We start from the raw sequence: 27,498 nt of genomic DNA, 5'->3' as shown, positions 1-27,498 counted from the left end.
ACACTGCTTTCTTAAAAATGTTTTATTTCATTAACTTACCCTTTTGTAGCTAAACAATGCTTTTGTGTATTCAAACAAATTTTTAAAGACAAAACACATGGAATTTGTATCCTTTCTTAATAGAGAAAGGAAGACAAGGTCCATTGTTTGATCTGTTTTACATTGTACATGTTTAGAGTACGATACCTAACCCTTTCTGGTCTGCCTGCAAACACTGTTTCACCACTGCCATTACAGCAGCAGTAGTTATACATTAAGTGGTCAATTAAGAATCATTTAATTAAAAAAACCAAACCCCTGTTTATAATTCAGAAGGCTTCTTTGAGTGCAAGTTCTGCTAATTGGTCATCTTTGGAAAGCCAAAGCAGCAATGTGATCCTGGAAACGTCACTGTCCAGATGCAGACAAGTGCAGCAGCTACCGCACACAGTTGGGAGAGGGCTACCACAGGTACGGAGACTAACAAGTGCCCTGCAGCAGCCCATGCTCCCTTGTTTTTGAGAAAAAAAGTCTTCAGTGGAAGGTTTTGAGCTTTAAAAAAAGCTAAATTTGGTGTATAACCACTCATTGATCCACGGTAAAATTGAAAGAAAGGGGCAACTTAAAATTATTGCAACAGTGAGGTATTAAAAAGCAGTAAAACACCCAGTTCTTGTGTCCCTGTCTTGGGGTGGGGAGGGGGAATTACTTAGACACTGACCAGACGTGCTCTATGGTTTCTATCATTAGAAAATCCTAGATACCAACACCATTACAGACAGACTTAGGGGTTATTCAGACACTGTACTGGATGTACTAGCGGCGTTCTCTTGGGTAGGAAGGACGACTTCTTTTAAGTCCTGCAGTAGCTCAATCTTGTTATCCAGTCTTTTTCTGCTTTCCAGAAGTTCCCGGATCTTTTCCTCTGTTCCTATTACAAAAAAAGAAAGGGATAAAAGCTTTTATTCATCTGTAACTACTGTCACAATTTAAAATACATGTTATATATGCATTAACAATGCAGAGGCTGCCAATGCTTAGTTTAACCGGCAACAAAACCTCCACCTTTCTGAGGCAAAGGCTCCAGCCCAACACCCCGCACCCTTGGTCTCTTCATTAAGAGTCAGCCTGCGTGGTGCACAAAAGCAACCAGCTGAAGTACCAAAGCATCAAAACACAAAGCAGTAGTTACATCCTTCGTCATCCATATACTGTAATCTCAAAACTAGCTGCATTATAGATTTAACTTACTTAAACCATCACAGCAAATGGAAACATTAGTTCAGTTACTAACCCAATGTTACTGTTAAAGCATACAAGCTTTAACAGTTCCATTGTCAGAATCCATTTGTGTGGGGACTCCTCCGATAAAGACACATTTAAAATCTTTAACGATACCATCTCTGAATTACACACTTAAACTTACAAGCCTGATTGATGGATTATAGCCAACAACAACAGCAGCAAAAAAATTAAACCTGTGAAGAGATGGTTTGGACAACTGTGTTCAACAGCTAGATTCTCAAAAACACAACTCAAGAGCATTTAAACATTCCTGCTTCTGGCAAAGGAGTTCTTGCCAGTGTGCGATGGGATTAATCACGTCCTTCCCCTTCTTTGCAAAGCCCTGCCTGGCTGCCTTTCTGCTTCTCCACTGCTTCCATCTTCCTAACGTTACAGATTATTGAACTGGGTGAGAACTCAGTAACAGGCCTCGCTAGACTTCAGAAGCATTACTAGAACCTTATCTTGTTAATTGCAAATTTTAAATGAAGCACTCGCTTTGTTCAGTAACAAAACATGCAGAGGTGTCAGGGACCTCTGAGCAGCACAGTTAGCGAACAACAAGTCAGTGAACAACAAGCAAATTTTCCTCACAGTGTGTGAGAATGCCAGAGTTCAGATTTTTAGTAAGAAGCAAAATGTGTTTTGTACAAACCTGAATGTATTTTTCTCTTTTTGGCAGGGAGAGAGGAGGTGTCCAAAGTTGTAATGGGCAGAGTGGGGAAAGTAGCTCCAGACACTTAGCCCTGTTCATTCTGAATTACAGAGACTGAAACAGCCTTAACTGTGATTTAAAGAAAAAAAAAAAAAAAGTGCCATGGGCCTTCTGCCTGCCCCCTGCTTCTTCCTCTTTGTTCAGAAGGGCCATCACTGTTGCCATTTGTGTGCGTACGTGGAAGATGTGCACACACTTCTGTAACGTGTTTTTAAACACATTACCCGATGCGGTTGAGTGTGGATGTGGAAAACGGGCAGCCAGAACGACGGTGGCGCCCAGCGCCTGCTGAAAAGTCCGCGTAGGGGTTCATTAAAGAGGGACCCGACGCCTCACCCTAGCTCTGACCCCTCTTCTCTCTGCTTTCCTCTGCTGTCACGTGTCACTCCTATTTGACAGCACATCCCATCACTGTCCCACCATAGTCCATGCCCACTGTTCCACAGCGTCAGCTCAACAGTTGACAAGACTGCAATGGAAATCGGCATCTTCGTTGCTTGCCGCAGGCAGCCTTCACGGCCTTGCTGTTTGGTATCAAGTCTGTGTGGTTAAAAGAACTAGCAGGCACATACCTGAAGAAAAAGCCAGATGTTTACAAGTGGGAGCTGGGAAAAAAAGCTCTCCAGGAATATTTGGATAAAAATTAATAAATTATTAGAAAGAAAGAAAACAAAGAGCAAACATGACGATTGTGTTACTGTGGGCATACGGGTGGCCTACAGATGGAAGACATACGGTTCCATTTCTCTCCTTCCAAACGGATGTGGCAGAAATGGAAACAGCCCAGAGAAAGGTGTCAGTGATGGGAATGACTGGCCTATGGGAGCCCTTCCAGAGGAAGGCAGGTAACAGACTGGGAACCTGCCACCTCATACAGGAGATGACCTAAAGGGAAAGAATATGTATTTGTAAAATCAGGAATGGCCTGAGGAATGTGGGCCTGGAATGACTGCACTCGCTCTTCCATAAGAGAAGTGCTAAGGGGCTCTCAGTGAAGGTAGTGCACAACCGTTTTAAATCCAAGTATCACCTTCTCTGTCTGCACAACTGAGCTGCGGAATCCACTGCTGCAGATCCCCTGAAAACAAACGCTACTGAGGAGCTCAAAAGCTGCTGGACAGACAGAAAGAGGAGATTAAAGCTGATTGAGGTATCACCCCAAGCAGGACACACGACAACAGAACAGAAAGCAAAACTAAAGGCAGTCACTTTTCCTTAGAGGAGAGAATGAGAACCTCCAGCCTAGAAATTTGGAATGGCTGTTGAGGTGATAGCAGGTCCCACGTGACAAGTTTTAAATGCAGTCAAGTTTGCAGTAGAGCTGCGTGCTGCAAAAGAACCGTTTATCCCTATATCTAAAAGGGATTTAAAAAAACAGGATCAACAACTGCAGTTCAGAGTAACCTTGCTGTGCTGACACGTAAGGCTTTACAACAGACCTTGCATGATGATCCAAGAAGTGAAAAAAAAAAGATACAAAAAATGCATTGAAGGTAAAGCATGTCAGATGATCCAAAATCATCAGTACCAGGAGAAAGATCAAAGACGACACAGTATTTATACTAGTCCTACTGTATTTAGTCCTAGACTTTGTATGTCACCACAGAGACTTGCTAGCTAGAGCAAAAAAACCAAAGAAAACAGCTGGTGATTTCCCTCCCTCCCTCCAGTTTCACTTGTATCTAACATAGTTTTCATTCCTTTCTCACTGGTTCATTTTAAGAGCTCCTCTTGGATCAGTTTTGGAACCAACCTTGATGTGTGTTTTCATTATTGACCTTGAAATTAAAAGAAGGCCAATGGTATCAGAAAAGAAGATTGTGTGGTACAGGAAGAATTGAGCTGCTCAAGTGGTGGGAAATTGGAGAGGGGACAAATTTTACACATAAGAATCACACGGTCCTGTGTACGTAGGTGCTAATATCAAGAATTTCTCCTGTAAGCTGAGAAGAGGATGAAATAATTGATGCAGCTGTGAAAGAAACAAGTGTGACCCAAGGTTGTGCCACATGAGGAGTTTTGAGCAGAGATGTTTTAATGCCCTCAGATGAGGCACTGGTGGAACCAACCTTGTGTCAGGTAACAGGAATTCCTGAAACAGGAATTTAGATGCAAGAATAGGAGACTGGCTTTTTCCCTCAAGCAAAGGGGAAACGGCAAACATTAGCAAACATCACCTTCATGCACTGAACCTCAGCATTAGCTCATTAAAACCCATTTCCCTTTTCACAGGGATAAATTAAAGCAGGTTAGAACGAGGCTGCTAACTGTCACAGAGAGAAACAAGAGCAAGAGACTTGCCTATCTGAAAAAGTTTTAACCTTGTCGCTTACAGCAGCCGAGACTGGAGTTCAAGCCCCAGAGTTTCCTTCTACACTGCTGGTCCCAAGCAACTGCTCCTGCCCTCGTTTTCATTTCACTCTGAGCATTCTCAGCTTCTTTTTCAAAGCACGTTACAACTGCCGTCAGGCCCGGGTAAGTTCTGCTCATAGCGTTTAATGCTCTTAACTGAAACATTAACAGCCAGTCTGAACAGCATGCATCAGAAAGGAGCAGAGCTGTAATGCAGGCGAGCTGCTGAAGGGAGTCTGCAGAGAAGGAAGGGAAATCACCTGCAGAAACAGGACACGAGTGCATCCTGCCAGAGAGGGAAGTTCCTCTGGGGCAGAGACCCTTTGGTCTTTTAAAGCTGTGGAACTGTGGCTTGCCTTCCCCTTCAGGTCAGCCAGCCAGACTTGACATACTGTATTTCTAAAGGTTGAGGTAGCAATGGCTTTTATACAATTGTTTATATAATGCTGAGGAAAAAAAAAAAGTTCCTTGGAATTTTCATTTTACACGGTCATTTTATCAAAATGCTCAGAAGAATGACCTCAATGCCAAAACCCATACCAACTGCTAATGCTCTGACACCTTTTTTCACATACCTGAATGAATATTTGTCAGTATATTTTCAAACAGTCCACAGTCAAAGAGTGACATCACTGTCTCTTCATACTCTGGGGAAAAAGATAATTTGATTTCATATTACTGAGTAGAGGTTTACAGAACCCTCACGTTAATGCAGAGCCTTACATTAGAAGTAGCACAAAATAGTAATTACTTATACCAATTGCTTGAGGTTTTAAGATGTCTTCCTTCTCATATATTCTACATTGGGAAAGAAGGATCAATTTGTCAATTGTACTTTTTTTTTTTTTTAGTTTCATACAGAAAACAGGAAAGGGGACCTACCTGTAATTCCCTTTTTGCGTCTGCACTATGTGAACAGTCCATTTAAAAATGAGCAATGTACTTAAGTCGTATTTCATTCGTGTCAGGACTGTATGTGTAACAGGCGGGCTGACCACACCAATTCCTCTTGACAGATCACGTGACGTGGGACAATGTTATCGCTGTTCGGTGTTAAAAACCAGCCCAGAATTATGCCTCAATTTCATAACTGAGGCTTCCATCGAAACAAAATACAAAATGTCTCCACAGTTCGCATGACCATTAAGAGATTTGCTTAATGGTGAAAACCTTTGAACCCCTCATGTGTCCTGAACTTCATTGCTACTTCTAGCAGCTGCTGCCATGTTACACGCAAACTGCTTGTGAAGAAGATTTAGCCAGGTGGGACATTTCACTTTCCATGTGTGTGCTTCAGTTACTTTGCAGAAATTAGCATTCTTTATCCAAAAGTATTATTCATAACTTTGTAAAGCTGGGAGGACAACAGGAGAGGAAGGTTTGAAATTCTCTTTAACTGTGTTGCAGACAAACCAACATTAGAGTGGAATCCTCCAAGAACAAAGTGCTTCATACAACCTGACACTTAAACATATGAAACCCACAAATACACACTAACAGTTGACAATAAAGTTCTGACTAATCATCCAAAGACTTAAAGTGTACACAGTCAGGGATTCTTCTCTCAAAAGAGAGTACTGATATTAACAGCTAGCTGGTCCCTCTGTGAAGCTGTAAGAACAACACAGACTTATGATCCAAATAAAACCTTCCTGTTCTCTTCAGGACCTCTCTCCTCTTCAGTGCTCAGGAGAAGAGGTCAGGCTTAACCTACCTATGCTTACGCCAACATGTAAAAGGTGGCTTCGCAAATTCAAGTTAGAAGGCCTTACTAGAGTATACTGAGTTGGCAGCTCTTCCCCTCTACTCACACAGGTATACCAAAACCAACTTGCTCTCCACCTGCTGTGCAGCTGCAGAAGCGAGACAGGAGCCAGTTACTTGGCACTACAGAAGTACCCTCAGATACAGTGCCTGGCATTCAGATCAGCATTTCTGCTATGAGAGCAGAGTCCCCCATGGGTCTCCATACCTGTCTCTGAAGTGTTGTCATCCATCAGTTTTTCCTGCGCCAGGTGAAGTGTGTCCAGCATTTCTTCAAATATGTCATCCAGAAGCCCGGCTTGCTTGCATTTTCTAAGAAAGTCTATTCGGACTGTTAAAACACAAAACCACACTCTTACACAGAAGCTATCTGTAAAGTGGGCTTTACTCGCTCGCTTCAGAAACTAAAACTCTGGCTAAAGTCCCCCTTCCAGTAACAAATACTTATGCAAATCTCTGGCTCCTCCAGCTACCCACTCAGCCCTTTTCAGTGGGAACAAAAACGGGGTCAGGCAGACATTAAGCATCACGCTGGGTGTAAAGTTACCTAAGCTCTAGATTTGGATTCATTCATCAAAAGCAAGTATCTCCACAACTCTAAATGCACCATTCCTAAAGCCTCCTGATACCCCCTAGTATAGGAAAGCAAGTGATTTGTCTCACTTTTTTTTCCCCTTCCAGTCCTCAGGACGACACCATGGACTGAACAGGCTAAAGGACAGAAAATAGTGCAAGAAGTGAATCAGTGTTGGATTTGGTAAGAGAATTAAGGCTACTTATACTCCAAGTGATCCAGGCATTAAAGTAATTTATTACAGCCCATTTTATACATCTACTTTGTCAGATTTGGATTGCTAGGGCAATAACTACCTATTTTTTCTTCATCTCAGAGCAGCAGGTCAGAGACAGCTTTCAGTGAGATCAATTCAATGGGCTGCTCAAAAGGAAAGAGCTGTCAGACAGCTCACAGAAGTCTACCAGTCTCCATTAAAAACTGTTACTTCTTACTGGAGACATTTGTGAGAAAGGAGATGTCATTTCACTTACACTAGATGCCCTACAAGTATTCCAGGAATCTTTATAGGTTCCCTGTTCTTTATAGTGGTAGTAAAAATTCAGAAAAAACATCAGGCAGCCACCTACTGCTACAATACCGTGCCCATATACTAAGCATAGCCACGGGAAGGTGAATAATCACCACTAACCCCTTCCAAACTTCCATGCGACAGCATAATCCTGACAAGCAATTGCAGCAGGACCTTCGGGCTAACGTGAAAACTGCGGAACTGAAGGATAGGTCCAGCGGTTGATTTCACTGTTGTAATACCATATGTATGCAGTAAAATACCATATTGTGTTAAGCACCCTATGTACACCTAGGGTTCAAAAGATAAGATAAGCACGTGGTGGCAGCAGTAACTGTCGCAGCGTTCAGCGAGCCCCATTCCCACCCAGTGAGCTAGAGCTCCTGTTCAAGGTGCGCTGAACTCTCACTGCTGGGTTAGGGCTCAACCCCACTCCTCACGGCACCTCCTCTGCTGACCCATTCCAGAGTGCCACCTGGAAGAACTGCACCCCTCTCCTTCGAGAGGGGCTCAGCGCAAGGAGACTGAGGTCAAGGAGGACTGATTCCCTTTTAAATTTAACTGTATTGATGGGGGGGGGGGTTGTTAGGCAAAAGCACCCCTGGTTGCTTGAGACACACAGCCGAACGCAGCAGCCAGCCAGAGCAGCGGCATTCCCAGGTGAATTCACCGGTTCACATCACACAGCAAATCTCAGCCAAAGCACAGAGATTTGTTTGCTGCACAATTATTAAAACCTGCACAGTCATTCTGCAAATCAGACTTCCGCTCCCTTGCCAGAGCTTGGAGAGTCACTCGTCTTGGGAGAATAATAAAGACACATTTGCAGCATCGCTGCTATCAACCATCTCCAAGCTCTGAACTTCAACATAACAGATCACAGTATCTCCTAGCTGTTCTATGAAGTGAGGCGCACCTTTATGCCTGTTGTTTTTTCTTTTTAGTATTCGTAAACTGTTTTCTTCTGCTGTCTCTTCTGTGCTCTGTAAGAAAAACAACTTATTTTTAAATCATACTGACATTTACTGCTTTGTTTTCATTATCTTAGCTCTATATTAGCAGAAAGATAAAAAGCAGCCTATATTTCTGTGAATACAATCAGCTTCTCTACACAGCCAGCGATATTTCTCTCCAGACATTCCATTTTTAAAAAATGGAGCAAAAGTTGCTTTAAAGCAAAAACTCTTTAAGAAAAGCCCAACACCTGGGACACCACCCTCCTTAAGTATTGCATTTGCAAATAGCATAGATGTTAACAAACACCTACTGCTAACTCCCAGTGCAAGTGATGTTTAGTTCCCTAGACCTGATGTAATACTAGAAAGGATTTGAGAGGAGAGGGGAAATATTTTTCTTTTCCTCTGGACAGGACGCAGTCGTTTTCTGCTGTTCCACATCATACCACAGGGCTACAAATAATTCTCAAGCTCTCTCACAAAACTCCACTAGTGTAAAAATGCATTGCTTACACAATGGTAAATAATTTATCCCACAGTGATAAATCCTGGAGCCCCTCAGCTTCTTATTTGCAGCGTTCGCATTGATTTCTGAGATCGTTAGCACTGGAGAGCAGCAGAAACAGCACATTACTGTGGGTAACAGGTCAAATTAATCTCAGTAATAATGCCAGGAACATAAATGGATTTACAGCTGAGAAATTCTTGGAGACAAATAACCTACCCTTATGAGAGTACTACACAAAAGCTGCAGAGATCGTCCCTGTCCCCCCACATGACCTCTCTTTAAACTCAAGACCTGGGAAAGGCAGAAGTTTTTCCCAAGGAAAGCAGGATGCTACTTCCTCTAGAAAGGGAAGTCCCAACACTTCCCCCCGCCCCCCAAAGTCAATGGAAGTTCCCATGCATACTTCTGTGGAGCCAAGAGAATCACCTCAAAACTTAAAATAAGCTGTGTTTACAGGTTTTCTAACAACAGCCTCTAAAACAACTCCCCCTGCAACCAGAGGGATGCTCTGCTTGATAGCTCCCGAACCCCGGGGAAGGCCATCTTCACCGGCAGAGCTGAGAACTGCCTGATCTGCAATGAAAATCTGCCACATCTACCATGAGCACAGGCTCACAAACGAGTAAGCGCCACTTTAAAAGGCCGTGTGACTCATCAAAAGCAGTTTTTCACAGAAACTGTGTCAAGCCCTAAGCAAACCTGAGAGACATAGTACTTCCAAGGAAAAAGAGCCCCCAAAGGGAAGCTCTTTCTGATCACATCAAGGTGACAGGCACCGAGTCAGCCTGGTTCAGAGGTTCCTATCGCATTTATGCCACATTACCTGGGGGCAGCATTGGCTCTGCCTGAAGCAGCTCCAAATGCAAACAGTTTTCTTCTGACAGAATGACAAGATCAAAACAAGGCAGCTGTAAAGGAAAGGTTATTGCTTCTGTGAGGAAGTCTCTTTCTGAATACACTGTCCAAATACTTCACTAAATAAGTCCTTTGCTGTAGCAGATGTGGGTTCCTGTTTTAGAACTACTTAAATTCAGAATTACCATTTGTTCCGTGATGGTGGAAGATTTCAATGCATGTCTTCTCCTCTTACTAGCTGCATCTAGGAATCAAGAAACAACAAAGTAACATATGTGTCAATCTCAGACTGATGATTTCACATCATTCAAATTCCCTCTTTTCCCAAAAAGCTACAGAAGTGAGGCACTTTCGGTGGCAAGGCAGGAGTATGTTTCAGCTTCCCCAAATACCTGACATGTCAGTGGAATTCACATTATTTCCATGTAAGAAAAATTACAAGCCTGAACCATTAGGAAGAAATGCAAATCACTGTAGCATTAGGATATCACTTTGCCTTTTGAACTCAGTATAAAGCAAACACCAGTTTTTAATATAAGATTTTTGATTGTGGCAGAGTGAACTTACTCTCCCTGGCAACAGCACTACCTCTAGGTGGTAAAAACTTCAGGCAAATTTATAGAAGATGACTGTTTTTTTTCAATCAATTCTTGTTTATGTTAGTACACCCTCAAAACTAAGACTACATAAAGAATTATTTTAGGTGTCCCTAAGACCCCTAAGACATACAAATAGCATTAGGTTTTTCATCAATATAATGACCCTCCTAAAAAGCCTCCAGAAGCAATCTGATTTGTAAGTGTAATATTAATTTACGCTACAAAGTGGTTTTAGTGATGTGGTATGAGATCTCTGCAAAATCACCAGCTTTCACTTTGTCCTTTCTATCAGCATGCACCAACCTCTCTCCAACATCATAACTGGCAGCAGCTGAAAACAGCTACGGCATCACAGGCAGAGAAGGATAACTCTGGCAAGGAAGGCATGGCAGGAACAGAGAAACCTAGAGAAGAGTTCAACCACCCACCAAAACCTGAAGGTTTTAAATGCAGTGGGGTTATATGCCCCTTTCCCGTTTAATTCTACATCCTTTGGGCAGAACTTAGTAAGGTTTTTTCCTTAGAAATCATCCTATTAAGAGGAATGAGGAGTTACTGTTGGTACAGGAAGGCTATTGAAACAAGTTTGGGGTTTGGGTTTTGGGTACTGGTGTTGTACATTTGCATTTTTCATGGCCTGAAAGGAAATCATAGCCTCTCACTTCATCCAAAATGAAGCTGGGTGGCCTAATTTGGAGCAGTCTAGGAGATGCTGGTGTAGGCACGAAGAGTTCCTTGCTGTCCAGCACATCTTTGACCTGTGGCAGGATTTTCTCAGCCCCTCCTGACGTTTGCTTTAGAGATGCTTTACAAAACAAGAGGAACACAGTCTGAAGAGCAGCCCAACTCTTCCTGCTTCCCAGTGTTCTCTGCTCTTCTACATTTGTCAGCCTTTACTCTGGGCACATCCAACATTTTCAGTTAAGCAGAAGTTGGAGTCTGTTTCCAAGTCCAAACTGCCCTCCCATCCCTGCTGCGCAGAGCTGCAAGGAGACTTCTTGGCCCCTAAGGCACCCTATCCCCTTCCAATCACACAGCAGAGCCCTGACATTTCAGCACAAGAATGTTGTCTGGACCAAGAACAAGGAGGTGTTCTTTGACCCCATTTTCTCCAAACTACCAGGGAAAACAAGCCCAGAGAGGCAGCCCTTTTGTACTAGCTCCTGCTCCCACAGCACTGGCTCAGCCTGCCCCAGAGGAATGGCTGAGCTACTTCACCCAAGTTGGAACCTGAAAGTCAAAACCCTACCATGGAGCCACAGTGCTTCCATCCCAGCCACTGTCTCACTCCCTGCCCTGTGCAGACCTGCAGACACTCAGCACAGGGCTCTCCTGCCTGCCCAGATGGGCCAGGAGTGGGCCAAACACAGTACCTGCTACCTCAGCCAACTCACCAGCAGATAACCCTGGCTATTCTGAGCACCACACACGCATCTGAGAGCTGCTCAGAGGCAGGAGACATTGGGCTTGGGGAATCAAATGTCATTTACCCAACTCTCACAGCTGCTCTCCACCTCCTGCAGTACAACTACACTCTCAGAGGTGGGAGAAGCTCGTTCAGGAGGCAAGGCAGACACTGCCAGCAGAATCCATTTACCTCTCATAAACAGAGGGTCTCCAAATTAAGTGCCTCTGGAAGGTCTCCTCTAGGAGAAAACTCTCTTCTCAGGGAACAGGTCACACATTGTATATGCAGCACTTGAAGACACCAAGACCTTCAATCTCATAAGATTTAAGCCTTCCTTATGAAGGAGGTGGTCTACAGGGCTGGACCTAATGCCTTAATCTCATCTCATACTGGAAACGAAGCAATCCTGGCCCTGTCTAGTAGTTGGGCAGGAGACCACCTCGGACCCTGGACAGACCCAACAGACTAACAACCATTAGACCACAGAAATCAGATTAATTTTAAAAAGGGAGGGAATGTCAGGCCTCAGAACTACAGATAAGGAAAAAGCAAAACTACTAAGTGAAATTAGAAGCTGCATTTGGTTAGTGAACCACAGCAACATCAGGTGTTAAATGGACCATATGTCTGGCTAAGAAGCCCCAGACCCTATGATTAAAAGTTTAAATGATAATCACCTAACCCACCCCTTGAGTGGTATCCAGGTGGAGCCAGACTTTGTCAGGAAGATTAGCTGAAGTTTGCTAGACTTCAGTGAGAGCACACCACTCTTAGCATTAGTGCTCACAGTTCAATTGAGCTTAACTTCAAAGTGAAGGCCAGTCTAGGACCCGCTCTGTTTTGAGTCGGATTGTATGCATTAGGTTAACAAAGTCACTGAATTAGCCAGTGAGATTCCCGACTACCTCTGAACCAGCAAGGACCAAGACTGCCAAATTAAGCTGCATTTCTGTAGCAAAGGAAGCAACCCTTAAACAGGGGTTGTATAACCCTTTTGTTACACTTAAAAAGCTCTTTGGGATCCTTCAGAATGAAAGGCCCTATTTAAAAAACTACTGCAGTGAATATGGAAGATGCAAACGTGAACATATTAATGTAACTATAGATAAAAATCCCAAGGTGACCACTCCTGTAGCCCTCTCTTTGCTAATCAAGTGCAAGCTTGTGCATCACTCATTAGCGTGGCGCTCATCTCTCACATGGATTTCACAAGCTGCTTGGGCCTACCTGCCCGCACACAGTACAATTGCATAAAGGATCAGGTCCACAGTGTTTTAAGTCAGTTTTGAGGGAGATTTGGGGAAGATAAAATATAAACATTTCCTACTTCAAAAAACCTTCTCGATTTTTGTGCATATGCATGGATCTCAACCAAACCACTCCTGCAAGATTAGAAATCCACCGCTCAATATAAAGGTGGAGTAACATTTATTCTGTTCAAATGAGTTATTGACTGTAGGATGCAAACTTTTAAAACAAATGAAATCAATGAAGCCGTTAAAGAAACTCACCATAGTGATTGGTCCTATTGCCTGGGTCATGTTTTGGGCAGAACACTCTAAAATTTAAGTTCAATTTTAAGAAAAAGAGAAAAAGTATTAATAAATATGTAAACAGAGTTATGCTGACTGATTTTAACAGATATTTTCCCCTCTTTTCATTGAACATAAACTGAAAGACACTTAAAAAAATTATCAGTATTTTTGTTCAGCATTACCCACCTAGGAAAGCACCTGCTGTAAAGTCACATACATGCACAAGCTTGTATTTGTACTTTCAGAGCCTCAGTGGACTCTGAACACTGAAGTTTTGAATTATCAGTGCCATTATCCCACTCTGTTTGGACTTGCTCACTGTTCAAATCCTGAGTCAGACACATTTCATCTGGTGTGGCGATAGAACGCTGTGGCAGAGGTACTCTTATGGAAACACCTTATTAAAATGAGATTCATGCCGTCAAGATGAAATACCACAGTACTAATATTGCTTGATTTTAGCTACTGCTGTTCTGCCCCCTTGCCCTGTACCACTCAGGCCAGGTCCCGAGCCTCTTTAGATGTGTCTGCTTACCGGTCAGCTTGAACTTACAAGCCCTGCCTGACATGCTGGCACAGCCACGCAGCACTGCACTGCCACGCACAGTACCAGTTACTTGCTTGGAGTTCTCTGCCCCTCCCTTTCCGCTGCCCAGTGCTGATGAGGTGGTCCCCAAATCCTGAGGAAGTAGGGCACCCTGTCTGAGATCCAGTAGCTTAAAGCTGCTCAATCCACTTGTTCCTTAAAGACTTCAGTAATATATGAGATGGGAATATTTTCTCTGGTTCTAGGAGAGCAATGTGAATTCCTTGGAAGAGGCAAAATGCAATGAATACAGCTGGAAATAGTCCTTATCTTCTGGATACAATAATGTGTAGAGAACGCGAACCACCTTCTATAATGTGCCTTTCTTACAGAAGGATCCCAAATCACTTTTTAAGCAAAATTGCCTTGTCAAGAGTGTGGTTTAGCTGATCTTTTCATTACAAATCTATTTGCCAAGACTAATGCTCAAGTGTTTGGAAGCAATTTTTAAAGGGAACTGCATTTACTAGAACATTTTCTAATTACTGTCGTTCTTTTATTTTAACGAAATAGAAACACTGATCTTAGAAATGCAGTCTGTTTCCTTGACGAGCCAGCTTTTTTGCATGAAATTCATTTTTATGCACAAAACCCCAGATTTATGCATGCCTAACAGTTCAATCAGAAAGCTAAGTACTGGAGGCACCTTATTTACATCCCTGAATTTCTAATATTGCCCTTTAGAGGTTGTTTTTTTCCTCCCCTCCCTTTAATTCTATTCTTTCCCAGATAGAAACAACCTTCCTAAGTACAGGAACATCTTATAAAGAACAGACAACACCTTTTACTACTCAGGCTGCTTTATTTGGAAGTGCTTCCCTACTATCATTTTTGCAAGATGGCAGTACAAGTTACACTTATTTCCCCACCTCTACTCTTACTAGCTACTTCTATAGCAGCATATGCCTTCTCTTTTTTGTTTTGCTCTATTTGTTTTGATAATGACTGCTCATCATCACAACGATGGCAACTCAGAATTTAAAAACACCAGCTCTTGCGCTCTCTCTCTCTCTCTCTCTCTCTCTCAGGAATTCTCTCTTTTGATATGCTTCTCTGTATGTTATATTTCACCATGAAAAAGTGCAGGGGGCTGTCAACCCACATCCACTGTTTTTCAAGTCTTGTTTGTCTTCTCTCCAATAATTTCAGGCTAGCTACAGATTTTGTGCTTTATTTATGCCACTGATAATGTGTATAAGTCATTGGGTTCAAATCCCTGAAAGCTGCTTAACCATCTTTCTCTAACCCAGTCCTTTTTCATCTCCAATACAGGTTGCTATAGCCTTGTTTCCTACTTTTTTATATAGGACGAGCAACTAATCTCACACAGTTACTTAATACAAGACATTTTTAAGGGTCCCTCTTCCCAACCTCCAAGGTCGCCAGCTCAGAAAACCACCAAATCAGACTATATATTCAACCACTGCTTTACCAGTTTGTACCTAGACTGTTATCAGTCCCGTTCATTTTTCAACATCTTGAGAAGTTCACTCTTCTTCAGCCTGAGGTATCCTTTCTAAAGCTATATGATGAGAGCCGTTTATTCTGTGATCATAGAAAGTTTCCATCTTCCCAGCCACACTCTTTCACAAGCTTTGCAGACTCCCAAAGACTTTATAAGCATAAACTAAATGTATCATCTTCACTATATGGCTGGGCTTACAGCCTTCCAGAAAGGTGTATTTATTTTGGACTGAGAGCACTAGTGAAGCAGACGGGAGTGCAAGTGTTTTGACACAAAAGGACCCATCTTCCACTACTACTAAGGACTGCACTAATCCACCTCTTCCTGAAACAAGTAGTGACTAGATGGTCTACCAGATTAATCTAAGACTAACATGGCCTGTGATCTCTCTGGCTTGCACGGAAATGGAGATCGGGGGGGTTTATGCAGCTTAGACCTTACTATAACTTCAGCACTTCGAAAGGTCCCTAAAGTCCCCATTTTGCAACCCCTTCATCTGCATCCTCCAAACAACTCCATCTACTAATGGCAACGCAGGCAGCCCAGGGGCAGTGGACACCGGGACTAGCATGATCAGGACAGAATTTACTTAAAAGTCTGCTTAATTGTGTTAATACTAGCAACATACTTGAAATACAAGGTCTTTGGTGCAAATACAGAGTTCTCTGCTAGCATATGGAGGGCAAATTACCAGAATTTGCCTCATGTGAACAGACCTAGAAGTGCTATAGACTGCTCTGTGCTCAGACCACATTTACTGAAGCTTCTGAACCAATAGAAACAGAGAATTTGAGCGACAAGAATAAAAATCTTGGTCCTTGAAGACTAGCTGAATAGCCAGTAAGGACTGACTTCCTCAGTTTTGGCCTAGAGATTTTTCAGGTGTGTTGCAGGCTCAAACACTGAATGTATTCCTTCCCACTGCTGTGATGTCTTCCTGTGAAAGGAAAACATTTCCCCTACTTTGCGAACAGGGGATCAAGCATCACTTTAAGAGAGAACACATTTCCTTTTTAAAAAGACTTTAAAAACCACACAAGTCTCTTGCTGACACCACCACCAAAACGTTCACAATAATTAGTTAAAAAATACTTGGTTAAATACCGGTAGACTCCATTTACTTCATCCGTTTCTATTGCTGCATCATCACAGAGCGCACAGAAGTAGTGATAACTTCTGCGGCAGGCTCTTTCCTCACATCCCACAGTGGCTCCTTTCTTGCGACAGAAGTTGCACATCTAGAACAGGATGAGTTTAGCAGGTAAGCATTACAGACAGCTACTGAAAATCTTGCCATATGAGGCAAATACTATCCTCTGTGGGAAAATCAAATCTTTCGTTGCAAGTCGCCTCTGTATAACTCATCAGACAAGTTCACTCCTGCAAACTCCTACCCTGGTCATTATTTCAGCCACCTTTTTGCCATCTTACCTCTATTTCATACTGACAAATTTGTAAAATGATGCAGAGCACCATGTGAGGGCACTGGGCAACTTCAGCTCCCCCACCCCCCAAATCTTGCCCAGATTATTTCAATACCTATTGGTATTAGTGCTTGTATTTATGTTTTCTAGGCTAACTTCATAATGAAAGGAATTCCACCATGGATGTAAGGGAGGAGGGCAGCTGAGGACAAAGCCAATAACAAAACCTCATATAAATAATCTTTCTTCTGCTAAAACCAGAAGGTGTTTCCCTTTACACTTACAGGTTGCATAATTTTGTTTCAGGCACTGGCTTAGTCCTTTATCAAAGTCTCTGAGGAAACTTAGACTAAGGACTTAAAGGCCAGAAAACCCAACACATTTTAATACAAAATGAACTAAATTTTATCAAATATAATGTCAAATCAATGTTTCTAACTCTAAATCTGAAATTTCCATAACCTTAGTAGATGAGAAGGACCAAGTACTTTTCTGCATTTTTTTTCAAGCACAAAACAGGCCAGACAACCTTCAGTACTATGAGATAGGACCAAGTGCAGATTCAGAAAGAAACTCCTTACCAGTCGCTTTCCTCTCTTGAGTTCTTTCAACACTGATGCCACATCAAACCTTATATCCAGATTATCTGGGTTATACTCTTCAGATTCCACAAATCCTGAGGAAAACAACTAAAGACAAAGGAACGATATTAAGAATTCACAGAGGGACTCAGTCACCAGCACATTCCAGAGAGAAGAGAGGAAAGGTGTATCTTTTCTTCTTGCACTTGCCCTACCTAAGAAAGGCTGGTATTTCTCTGTGTTTTTAAGAAGTTTCACCTACACTGAACAAGGAGCTGTTCTTAAACCTTTCCCCAGTCAAAAGGAGCTCCTCTGCCTATACAGGAGATTCCATATGACCTGAAGGTGAACTAAGAAAAGATAACAAGGTGAGAAAGTGAACTTAGCAAGAAGCGTGAATGAAGAAAGTCTGGAAGTCCAGGCTGCCCAGAGTAAGGAGAAGCTCTTTGGCTGACAGACCTCCACACCTTGAACGTTATCTGCCCGGTTGTTCAGCCTTATAGCTGGATGCAACATTTCTCTCATCATAAAATTTCCATACAGTCCAATGCTGACAACAGTTGACTGCATGAAAAACATGGAAACATTGTACAAGGCCTGGAAGAAATCCACAAAAAAACGTATGCATGCACATTTGGGCCACTTTAATTCCCACAGAAGTGCTGAGGCATGACAGCAAGTGAGGAAGGGGAAGTTCTTAGCAACTTTTTTCTAATCATTATACATAGCTAATTCCAAATGAAAGTGAGCTACCCTTATATCAACTGGCAGGCACTGTCCGTCTGCTCAGAAGGTGATAGCTAACTGCAAAAAAGCCAAACAGTGCAGAGAAGCCTAAGGCAGAGAAATTAGTAAAGTTATTGGGGGGGGGGGGGGGGGGGGGGGGGGGGCGACAGACACAGCGAGAGAAAAAGCTTCAACATTGAAGCAACATGATAGCCCTAACAAAACATCCAAGTAACACTGTAAAAAAGGTATCAAATGTTTCTGAAACATTCTGGAAAAAAAAAAAGTAGAAAAATAAAGATGCAAACATAAAACCTGCAAGAACAAGGCGGCTGAACAGTGAAAGCCAGAAAGCTGTTCCAGCAGCAGGCACATCTCCTGCACTAACCAACCCTCACTGAAGGGAGAATACGACATCTGTAATTGATTCTGCACACCAAGAACCAACTCCACTAAGATCCCAGAATAAAGGGGAGGCATTTTGACAGCAAGAAAAGTAAATACATTCTAGGATCACAGCACGCTTGGAGCTTCACAGATATGTTTATATAATCAACTTCTGATATTTTTATTCCTTATTTTATATAAGGCACAGACAGGGAAATTTTTTATCTTGATATATCGAGTGATGTGAATATTTTCCTGCAAAGGTTTAATTAACTACACAACTTTGTGGTCTGAGAAGCTTCATTCAATTTAGTGTCTCAAGACGACCTATTCCTACTGCTAGACTGTATGTGTGTCTAGAACCATTGATCAGGAAGACACACATGAAAACACCATAAATCAACATGTCCAGCTGTGCAGCCGTGTCCTCCCCCTCTCCAAAATTCTGGCCAAGGCCTGTTGCCTTTTATAGCTTTTCAATCTAATACAAGCTTACTGGTTCAGGTAACCAACCTTTTAATTCAAACACTATTGTAGAGTCAAAAACAGACAAGCAGTGGAAACTTCCCCTTTAGCTCTTCTTCTCCATTCCTCTTAGGTACCGACCAACTAAAAGCCACTCACCAGACAATCCTGATGAGCTGCAATATTTCGCTCTTTGGCAATATACATTACAGAACCAGCCTCCCCTTCTGAACAAAATGCACACGTTCTTCTCACCATCTTCGCCATTATCTGGAAAACACCTAGATCAGGAAAACTGGGACAAAACACAAAGCAATTGATGCAACTATCATATGCCAAGCAGGATGAACAGAGGAAAGCAGAGCTTGCTAGCACTTGCCCTCTAACTGCTCCTTCACCTACCTCCCCTGAACCTTGGTGCTTTGCTCCTCCAGCAACAACTAGTAGTAGAATAGGCAAAGCCAACTCTTGGGACAGTGGTGGGATGGAAACCAGCTCCCAAGAGCTCCAGCAGTTAGAGCACGAGGAAAACTGATTTATTTCCTCTTGGAAAGTCACTGACAAGCCATAAGAGGTAATAAAAGAGTTTTCAAGCTTGCTCAGCAATACCTGCTCCAACAACAGGCCCAAGAGCGGGCCAGAAAGTCATGCCCTAGATGTGAAACCCCTTTTATTTGGAGGAGGTCAATCGTTCATAGCAGTGCTTTCCTTAAGTGAGTTCTGCCACATGTGGGTCTGCAAGTCAACCGAGGAGAGAAAAATAGCTGTCCCCAAACATCTCCAGCGCCCTCCAGGAGTTCACAGAAAACAGGGAATAAACACTAATTCCTTACTGTGAAAAGGATGCAGCAAAGAAGTGTGGAGAGGCTTGCAAGTAAAAGGGGGCAGAAGACAAAGTCAGAAACAAGAGATTTGAACATTCTCTCTCAATGAGGTGGAGCTCTGCATGACCGACAATTTTCTCTATACCCTGGGATTTGCCCCATGGACATCTGTTCTCTTCTTCTGGCCATATCCACTCAAGTGTTAATTGTTCTCCTTCACACAGTCTCTCTTTTCCCTCAGCAGCTGCAAAATTTTAAGGCCAGCTACTTATTTCACAAAACAGTCTAAATGCTTCTGGATAAGCCTTTACCCACATCCCTCACCAGTAGTTTAGAGCATCACACTACACATTAGTAGCAGAAGTTTTACTTTGTTTGTTGGTTCTGTGCAAGTCCACCGCAGAAGTCTTCAACAATTTCCCACTCCTACTAGGTGTGATACTCCGAACTGCCCTTTGCTGGAGACGTCACCTCTGACAGCACAATCTCCTGTAGGATAAGGGTAAGAAAAGTCTGCTTTTACTTTCAAGAAATTAAGAAGATTTGAAGTTAAATTCTAGTGAGAGACAGACAGTAAGGTCCAAGTACAAAACAGGCAGGAAATCTCACAGTCCAGCAAATCTCACAACCTTTCTTTGGCTTTCCCACCAACCTCTGTTTTCAGTAGTTCCCATCTCCCTTCCATAAAATGGAAGGGGTAGCCTCAAGTGAGAAGAACACCAGAATAGAAGGGGATTTTTTTTTTTTGCCCCCCTCTGGCTCTGCCACTGAGAATTTACTTAATCACAGCAAGTCACTTTGCCTCCACACACATCTGGGTTTTTCTCCCCTGTCCTTCTATCTCTTGTAAGCAAGGTAGGGTAGAGACCAATTTCCAATATCCATCTATACAGTGACCATCACATCACTCTCAGAACTTAAGCATTAAATACATATGATAGAAACAAACAGAAATAGAAATATTAGAAATAGAATAGAAAAAGACAGAAAGAAATTAAAAAGCAGAACAAGCTAGAGTTTGAATGGTCTATAACTCATGAAAAGTTTTCTGCAGCAAGCTAATACCTGGAATCGATGCAGATACATAGGCCCTGCTCAGGCCCAATCAGAGGATCCAGCTCTGGGGGCTCTGGGAATTTCTTGAGGAAGAGGCTAAAGGTGGAGTCTACAGCCCCTGGTGTTCTTACAGACTCAGGAGAAATCCTGGTGCTGCAGGAGAACAGAGGACACTCAGTCAAGGTCAGCCTTGGGGTTACTCCAGCACCTTTGCAGGAACCCTGAAGCAGTGGAAGGACAGCTCTTGGCCATGCCCCACTGCAGAAGCAGCCAGCCTGCACCCACTGCCCTGTTTAGCTCAGTGTTCTGTCCCCCACAGGAGCATTGCTTTGGCCCTGTGCTCTTCCCTAGCTTTCTGCTAGAGATTGCTGCCAGGGAGAGGATACTGAACTAAACCGGGCAATGGATCCGGCTGGCTGCTCTCAAGTGAGAAGGGAGCGGCTAAGGGCATGGTTCCAGTTCCATAGTCTAATTACACTTCACCTAAACAACCCCTTGCTTTCGCAGGTCTTACGCCTGCTGCTCACAGATTCCATTTAACACCCCACGATCTGTCTGAAAAGGCAAGAAATCGTTGTTCCTTATTCAGCTCCTCCAGTAACACTCATGACAACATAGATCTGTTATTCTTTCTCCTATTGTCTCTTTTTCAAGTTGAAGAGTCTGAAACTATTTAGTTGTTCCTTGTACAGAAGCTGCTCCACATCTTTGATCATCCCTGTTCACTTCTCAATCTCTTCTCTACTCCTGCTATGTTCCAAGAGGAGCAAACAGCCTTCAAAAGGGTGGGCTACCATTTACAATCCAAAGTCACAATGGTGCTCTGTATTTTTCTCTTCTTAATAATTCTTAATATTTCAATCACATTTTAGACTGCTTCTGAGCATGGAGCTGACACTTTCATAGAACTACCTATTATAGTCCCCCGGATCTCTGGTATCAGATAGTATGGAGGGCATCAGCGTTGATTGTTGCTCTGACACATGCATCATTTTCCACTTATCAATGCTGGATTTTCACCTGCTACTTTATAGGCAAATCACTCACTGTCACAAAGTCCTTCTGCAACTCTTCACAGCCAGCTTTCACTGCCACAGAAGCAGACTGTGGAACTCTAAGGTGACTAACTCATCTGTAAGAGCTAAAGGCCCTTCCACTGCCCTCCACTAATGACAGAGCAAATGAAGTTGCGAAACAGAAGACAGAGCAGAAGCAGCTGAGGGAAAGAAACAGTCACGTGCCTCCGGCTGCTTCCCTGGTACCTACAAGCAGTTTTCTGGTTTTGTTTTTTTTTTTTTTGCAACAGTGACAAAATGGAAGAAAACAGAAAACGAAACAGAAAGTAGAAACGGACAAGAACATTGCCAGTAAGTGCACAAGGATTATGCCACTTCCAAATACACCTTGGTGAAACATTACCAGTTTGTCTAAGTATTTCCTCTCCAAAACCAATTCTGAAAGCATCCTTGCACGTAAATACACACATTTTACACAGCAGGAAACGCACGCACTTGACATATCTGTAAGGGAGTAAGGAAAAGTACCCAAGTCCCCTGACTTCCAGCATACTACCGAAACCCACTGCCCTAGCTGCTGCTCTGCTTTCCTCTTCACCCCAGTATAGTGATGGATTTGATCTATTGAAATAGAGAGAAAGGAGGAAATTACGCACCTGCTACCCCACATTCACTGTGTCCATTTGCACCTTCTGGGGAAAGAAGCACTGCTGGTCATATATCAGCTGGGCATGACCTACACAAGGCCCCTCCCCATTCTCCCCCAAGTCATTAGCAGCATAAACACACACAGCCTTTGCAAGGCTTTCAGAACAAAACCAAAGAAATTTCTCTTTCTGATCACTGTTCACTTGCTACAGGAAAAATATTTTTAAGAATATAAAAAAATATTTTCTTTATAAAGGTATATGTTAACATACCCAATCCAAGTGATGGGGGTGACTGGAGGGTTCCTCATTAGATCTAAAAACTCTCACCTACTCACAAGATCACAGAATGGTTTGGGTTGGAAGGGACCTTTAAAGGTCATCTAGTGCAACCCCCCCCTGCAGTGAGCAGGGACATCTTCAACTAGACCAGGTTGCTCAAAGCCCCATCCAACCTGGCCTTGAACACTGCCAGGGATGGGGCACCCACAGCCTCTCCGGGCAACCTGTGCCAGTCTCACCACCCTCAATGCAGATGTCTCGCTTATGTCCAATCTAAACCTACCCTCTTTCAGTTTAAAACCATTGCCCCTTGTCCTGTCAGAACAGGGCCCGAGAGAAACACTCAGTCTTTCTTGTAGGCCCCCTTTAGGTACTGGAAGGCTGCTCTAAGGTCTCCCCGGAGCCTTCTCTTCTCCAGGCTGAACAACCCCAACTCTCTCAACCTTTCCTCATAGCAGAGGTGCTCCAGCCCTCTGATGGTTTTCGTGTCCCTGCTCTGGACCCGCTCCAACAGGTCCGTGTCTGTCCTGTGCTGAGCACCCCAGAGCTGGACACAGGGCAGCAGGTGGGGGATGTTCAGACATCTATTGTTAGAGGTTCTCAATTGCTCCCTGACGCACTTCACAGAGTAACACCTTACCCTCTACTGACACACCGCCTTCCAGCTTTTTAAACGCAGCAATCTCATTTTTAAAAGAGACTAACGGTTCCCGCTTTGCTACCACTAAGCGCCACAGGGCAAAACTTGAGGAAAAAGGACGGCGGGATCGACTTTCCACCGATTTGGACACCTGGGTGCTGCAGGCAGGGCTGGGGCCTGCTGAGGTGATGCCTTCCCTCATACCCTAGTATTTTGAGGCCTAGCGAGGCGAGTTATCACCTCATTGGGCCTGCCTCGGCCCTGAGCCTCCCGGGGCGGCCGCCCCAGGAGGCTCAGGGCCGAGGCAGGCCCCGCTCCCCGGGACCCTCCGCCTGAGAGAAACCCGGGGTGCCCCTCACAGCCCCAACCGCGCTCTGTCCCCCGAGCTCCAGCGGGACCCATTCATTGAGACACGGGGGGGGGGGGCACGCCGAACACCGTGTGGCCCCAGTTCGCCCCTTCGCTCCGTTTCCACCCTAAAACTTACCTCAGGGCGGTGGGAACCATCCACCCCCGCTTCCTCACAGCCCGGCCCGCGCTGACAATCACTTCCGCGCTCGCTCCGGCGGTTTCCCCCCCTTTCTTCTTCCCCTTCCCCAACTGTCCCGCGCGGAAGTGGGCGTGCCCAGCCGCCGCACGGAGCATGCGCAGTAGGTGCCCGCTGATTGCCGGGCAGTGAGGGGAGCGTAGGGAGCGGGGCTCCGTTGGTCACGTGACAAGGGAGAGGCGCTCGGCCCGTCCCCGGCGCCTTCGGGCGTGGCCGGGGCTGGGGACCGCGGGTTCGATACCCGCGCCCGGCATTCCCGGTGGCCGCCCTCGGGCTGCCAATTCCCAAGGGATTTCACCACGGGGAAGGGGACATCTTGCATCCTCCCACCGCCCCCCGTTCATTTTTTTGCACGACCCTTCACCAGGACAGGGGGACGACAGGTGAGAGGCCCGATGTGACAGGAAGGTCGCGATCGGTGCCCAATACGGAGCTGGCAGCATGACAGCTGACCAAGCAGCTAATTCAAGAGATGGGCAGGAACAGCCGGGACAAGGCGCTGTGCCTCCCGCAGCCATCAGGCCTTTCGTTCAGTTGGTCCCTCCACGGCGGAGGAAGAGGCGGCTGCAGCACGCTGCCTTCATACCCGGCCATCGTGGTGCTCGCCCAGTGCACGAAGGACCGGACCGTCCCAGTGCCGCTAGTCAGCGCTTTCCTTGGTCAGGAGGTCAAAGACAGGTTCATCCTCGGGTAACTGGGGATATAACACTTCTTACCATGCCAGCTCCTCGCTGTGGGGCTTCACTGGTGCTTCCTTGCTTGTAAGCCTGACGGTTCATACGTAGGCTGATCCTCTCCAGCTGCCCGCCGCCCCTGTAAGCAGATGACGAGCGTGCACCGGCTAAATGCAAAAGCGTTAAGCAATGCTGGGAGAAGCTCGTCGCTCTGCAGGTCTCAACACAACGCACACCACTGAGAGATTGCCTCTTCCTGCTTCACCCTGGTGCAATGTTTCTGCAAGCCCTTTGCACATCAGCCACTCGAAGCTTAAGGCAAAACGGTGCCAGCGAGACCAAGGTTTAGGCCTACGTGAAGTTCCTCTGCCTTGTGCGGGATAATTAAACAAACCCTAGATTTCCGCCCCCATGCAGCTCACCAGCCACAACATAACAAGCGCATTCTGGCCCACCCAGAGGCCAAACCGAACACAACTTGGAGCTTTATAAGATCAGTTCCCTTTACCGGCTAGAATAGCTTTGGCTTTTCAGCACTGCTGTTGTTATTCCAGCTGGTTTCCCAAATCCCTTTGTGCCTGCCCAGATGCAGCATTTGAGAGCTAAGGTCAGCCCCTGTGTCCAGGCTTGCAATTAGATTGCATCTATTAGCCAGATGCTGCTACGCAACACCAATTCCCAAATCTATTATCTAGATGGTACTGAAATGAGTAAACTGGATTCAAGCACCCTCACAGGTGCGTAACTCTCAAACCAGGAAAATTTTCCTAACGCAGGTCTGTTCTTCAACACAGAAAAAATAATTCTCTGTGGAGGAAAACCAACTGCAAGTCCCTTGTGATCTCTTCTTCCAAACCCCTGCTCTACAGAGCCATATAGTTCTGCTGAAATAGGTGGAGCTGGAAATGAGCACTCAGTGATCTTCTGGCAAAAAAAAAATCAGTGTAATGTGCTCCAGTCCAGTTTCTTTTATACCTATGCCATAGGTGATCTTCAGCTGTCTTTGCGTTTGTATGCTTGCCTTGGGTGCCAATATGTACTTCCCTGTAGGTCATGGAGCCCTTATATGTCCTCACATCCCTGTTGTCCCTCTGTTGGGACAGTCCTGCTCACCGTGAGTCAGCAACATCCACGCTGCATAGCTGGACCACACCGTTTCACATGAACAAGGTACCACCCTGAAAAAGCCTAAATTGGTTTCAGAATTGCCCCCGAATCCACTGGTCCTCTATCAGTGTTGTAAAACCTACGCTCCCCTGAAGGTCAATAGAAACTGTGATTTCCGGGAATTTCCAGGGCTCTGCTCCACGTCTCAATGCAATTAATTCCCATCAGGCACTTTTCTCTTTTGATACCTCTGACAGGCTGACAAGTCCCAAATGTGTCATTCCACAGGCGCTTTTGAGTGTTTCACTTGGAACATTTCCACCTATTCTTCCATCAGTGCTTGTGCTCGGTGCTTTTACATGATATTCTGCTAAAGCAGGGGTGGCACGAGGGGCTACGTTCAGAAATATGCTGTGTAAAGGCAAGCAGAGGAACAGACAGCTGAGCAGCGAGCAAGCTTCAGATGAGCACTCTCGCAATGTCTATGCAACTGCCACAGCCATTACCCGCAGAGGATACCTGCCAGCCACCTTCAGCAGAACCCATTCTAATAAAATTACAAAAACAGGTGGAAAACATACCTTGTAAGGTAAGTTTACAAGAGGACAGGTTACGATCTCTGGTCTGGTATGTCGGATTCACAAACAGAGAAAGCATCAGACTGCGAGGGGACTAGAAGCTGGGTTGTAACCACTGTATCTCGTGTATCTTCACATGGAGGAGGAGAATGAAGAAGCACCAGCCCGAAGACAGACCTGATACACACCACTAGCCAAAAAGCCCCGTCTCATACACATAGCTACTGTAAAATCCACGCTGACAGCAGGCTCTCGGATAGCTGCAGACCACACAGAGCAAGTGTGTGCTTTATCTTTTGAAACATCAACAGCAACATTCTGCAGCAAGAAACAGAGCTTTTCCTCACAAGCCCAGTACCATAATTCCTACCACTGAGCTGGGAAATATAATCAACAGCAGTAAAATGTACATTTTTTCCCCCTTGATGCTTTAATGACATTCCCATCTGCTTTGCCACATCCTAGTCGAGCCTAGAGACAGGTATTTTCCACACCCTCACTTGTTTAAAAGGCTTACACCAGTGTTGGGTTACCAGCGGGCTTGTCACACAGTTTGGCATGTCTCTAGAGATTTTTTACACTGCACAATGTTATGCTAAGGCATATTGCCTCTGAGCAGAGACAGATCTTTGATGAAGCAAGAAGCAACCGAGTTGAATGCTGACTGCTGCTAACATGGTGGTGCTCCTCAGTGACAGAGGGGTGGAAGGGGACAGATGAGGGCAAGAATGGGTGGCTCTGACCCTTTGAAGGGGTACTGCACCAACACTGGGGTAACCCAACTCTTTTGCATTTAGCCCTGAAGATGCATGATGAAACCACACACAAACTCGTAGTGCAACAACTGGGACAAAAGCTGAGGAGGGGTTTGCTTGATGGGTATGTCAAGCTCTCAAACAGGGCTGTGGGAGAGAAGAGTTGAGGTTTCACTGCAAGCAGCATAGTTCACAGGTCTGTTATCTCTGTTAAAAGTCCATTTTTAACAGGCTTAAATTCCTCATGCATGCCGAGACTGTTGAGAAATTCCAGACCATTGTGTGTTGCAGCACAAACCCATGTTTTTTAAGCTTGAAGCATCCAAAACAAACTCAAAAAACAGGTTAGGGCCACAGGTACCGTGTTTGTCCACAGTTACACAGCAGAGATGCAACCCAATTAAAAGAGAACTAACCCTAAGCCATCTGGACAGAAGCCATCCGCTGCCTCTTGGCCTGAGCACCAAGAACTGGTTCCTGCTTCTCTTTCATTTTGCAGTATACCTGTAGGCTTGAAACCTCTACTCCATGGCCATGGCAGTCTCTCACAGGCATGTTTCGCTCCCATATACAATTGCCTAAATCATCACTAACTCTTGCAAATAGTACTTCTCTCTGCTCTGTAAAACAGGAAATCCAGTGACAAAATCTGCTAATGGCTGAGCAAATATCAGACAATTCTGCATGATCTGCCATGC

At 44.5% G+C, this 27,498-nt stretch overlaps 2 protein-coding genes across 4 annotated transcripts in view; both read right to left on the bottom strand.

Moving 5' to 3' along the window:
- Positions 1-4: 4 nt before the first annotated feature.
- PHF11 (PHD finger protein 11) lies at positions 5-23,718 on the bottom strand. Its single transcript, XM_052786159.1, has 11 exons — positions 23,627-23,718; positions 19,869-19,987; positions 18,834-18,969; positions 17,097-17,204; positions 16,196-16,329; positions 13,017-13,063; positions 9,684-9,742; positions 8,096-8,162; positions 6,303-6,425; positions 4,906-4,977; positions 5-910 (listed from the first exon to the last, which is right to left on the bottom strand). The coding sequence occupies exons 3-11, from the start codon at positions 18,939-18,941 to the stop codon at positions 771-773; spliced, it is 858 nt and encodes a 285-aa protein (XP_052642119.1). The 5' UTR covers positions 18,942-18,969; positions 19,869-19,987; positions 23,627-23,718; the 3' UTR covers positions 5-770.
- Positions 20,618-27,498, bottom strand: part of SETDB2 (SET domain bifurcated histone lysine methyltransferase 2) — a 29,217-nt gene continuing 22,336 nt past the window's right edge. For 2 of the 3 annotated variants that reach the window (XM_052786148.1, XM_052786149.1), the window contains one exon: positions 20,618-20,707. The gene's annotated coding sequence lies outside the window, so the exon portion shown is untranslated. Of the gene's footprint in view, positions 20,708-26,424; positions 27,421-27,498 lie in introns of those variants that run through there. The other variant, XM_052786146.1, reaches the window with a different exon arrangement.

This window comes from Harpia harpyja, chromosome 4 (assembly GCF_026419915.1).
Source record: "Harpia harpyja isolate bHarHar1 chromosome 4, bHarHar1 primary haplotype, whole genome shotgun sequence".
NCBI lineage: Eukaryota > Metazoa > Chordata > Aves > Accipitriformes > Accipitridae > Harpia > Harpia harpyja.
The sequence above is the reverse complement of the archived record's forward strand: the minus strand, read 5'-3'. Positions and strand labels throughout refer to the sequence as shown.

Excerpts from the sequence above, each read along its gene's own strand:
- PHF11 (XM_052786159.1), bottom strand. The coding sequence starts at position 18,941 with ATGGCGAAGATGGTGAGAAGAACGTGTGCATTTTGTTCAGAAGGGGAG. Across the intron at positions 16,330-17,096 it reads TCAAGAGAGGAAAGCGACTG|ATGTGCAACTTCTGTCGCAA; the intron begins GTAAGGAGTTTC and ends ATCCTGTTCTAG. Across the intron at positions 911-4,905 it reads ACTGACAAATATTCATTCAG|GAACAGAGGAAAAGATCCGG; the intron begins GTATGTGAAAAA and ends TTTTTGTAATAG.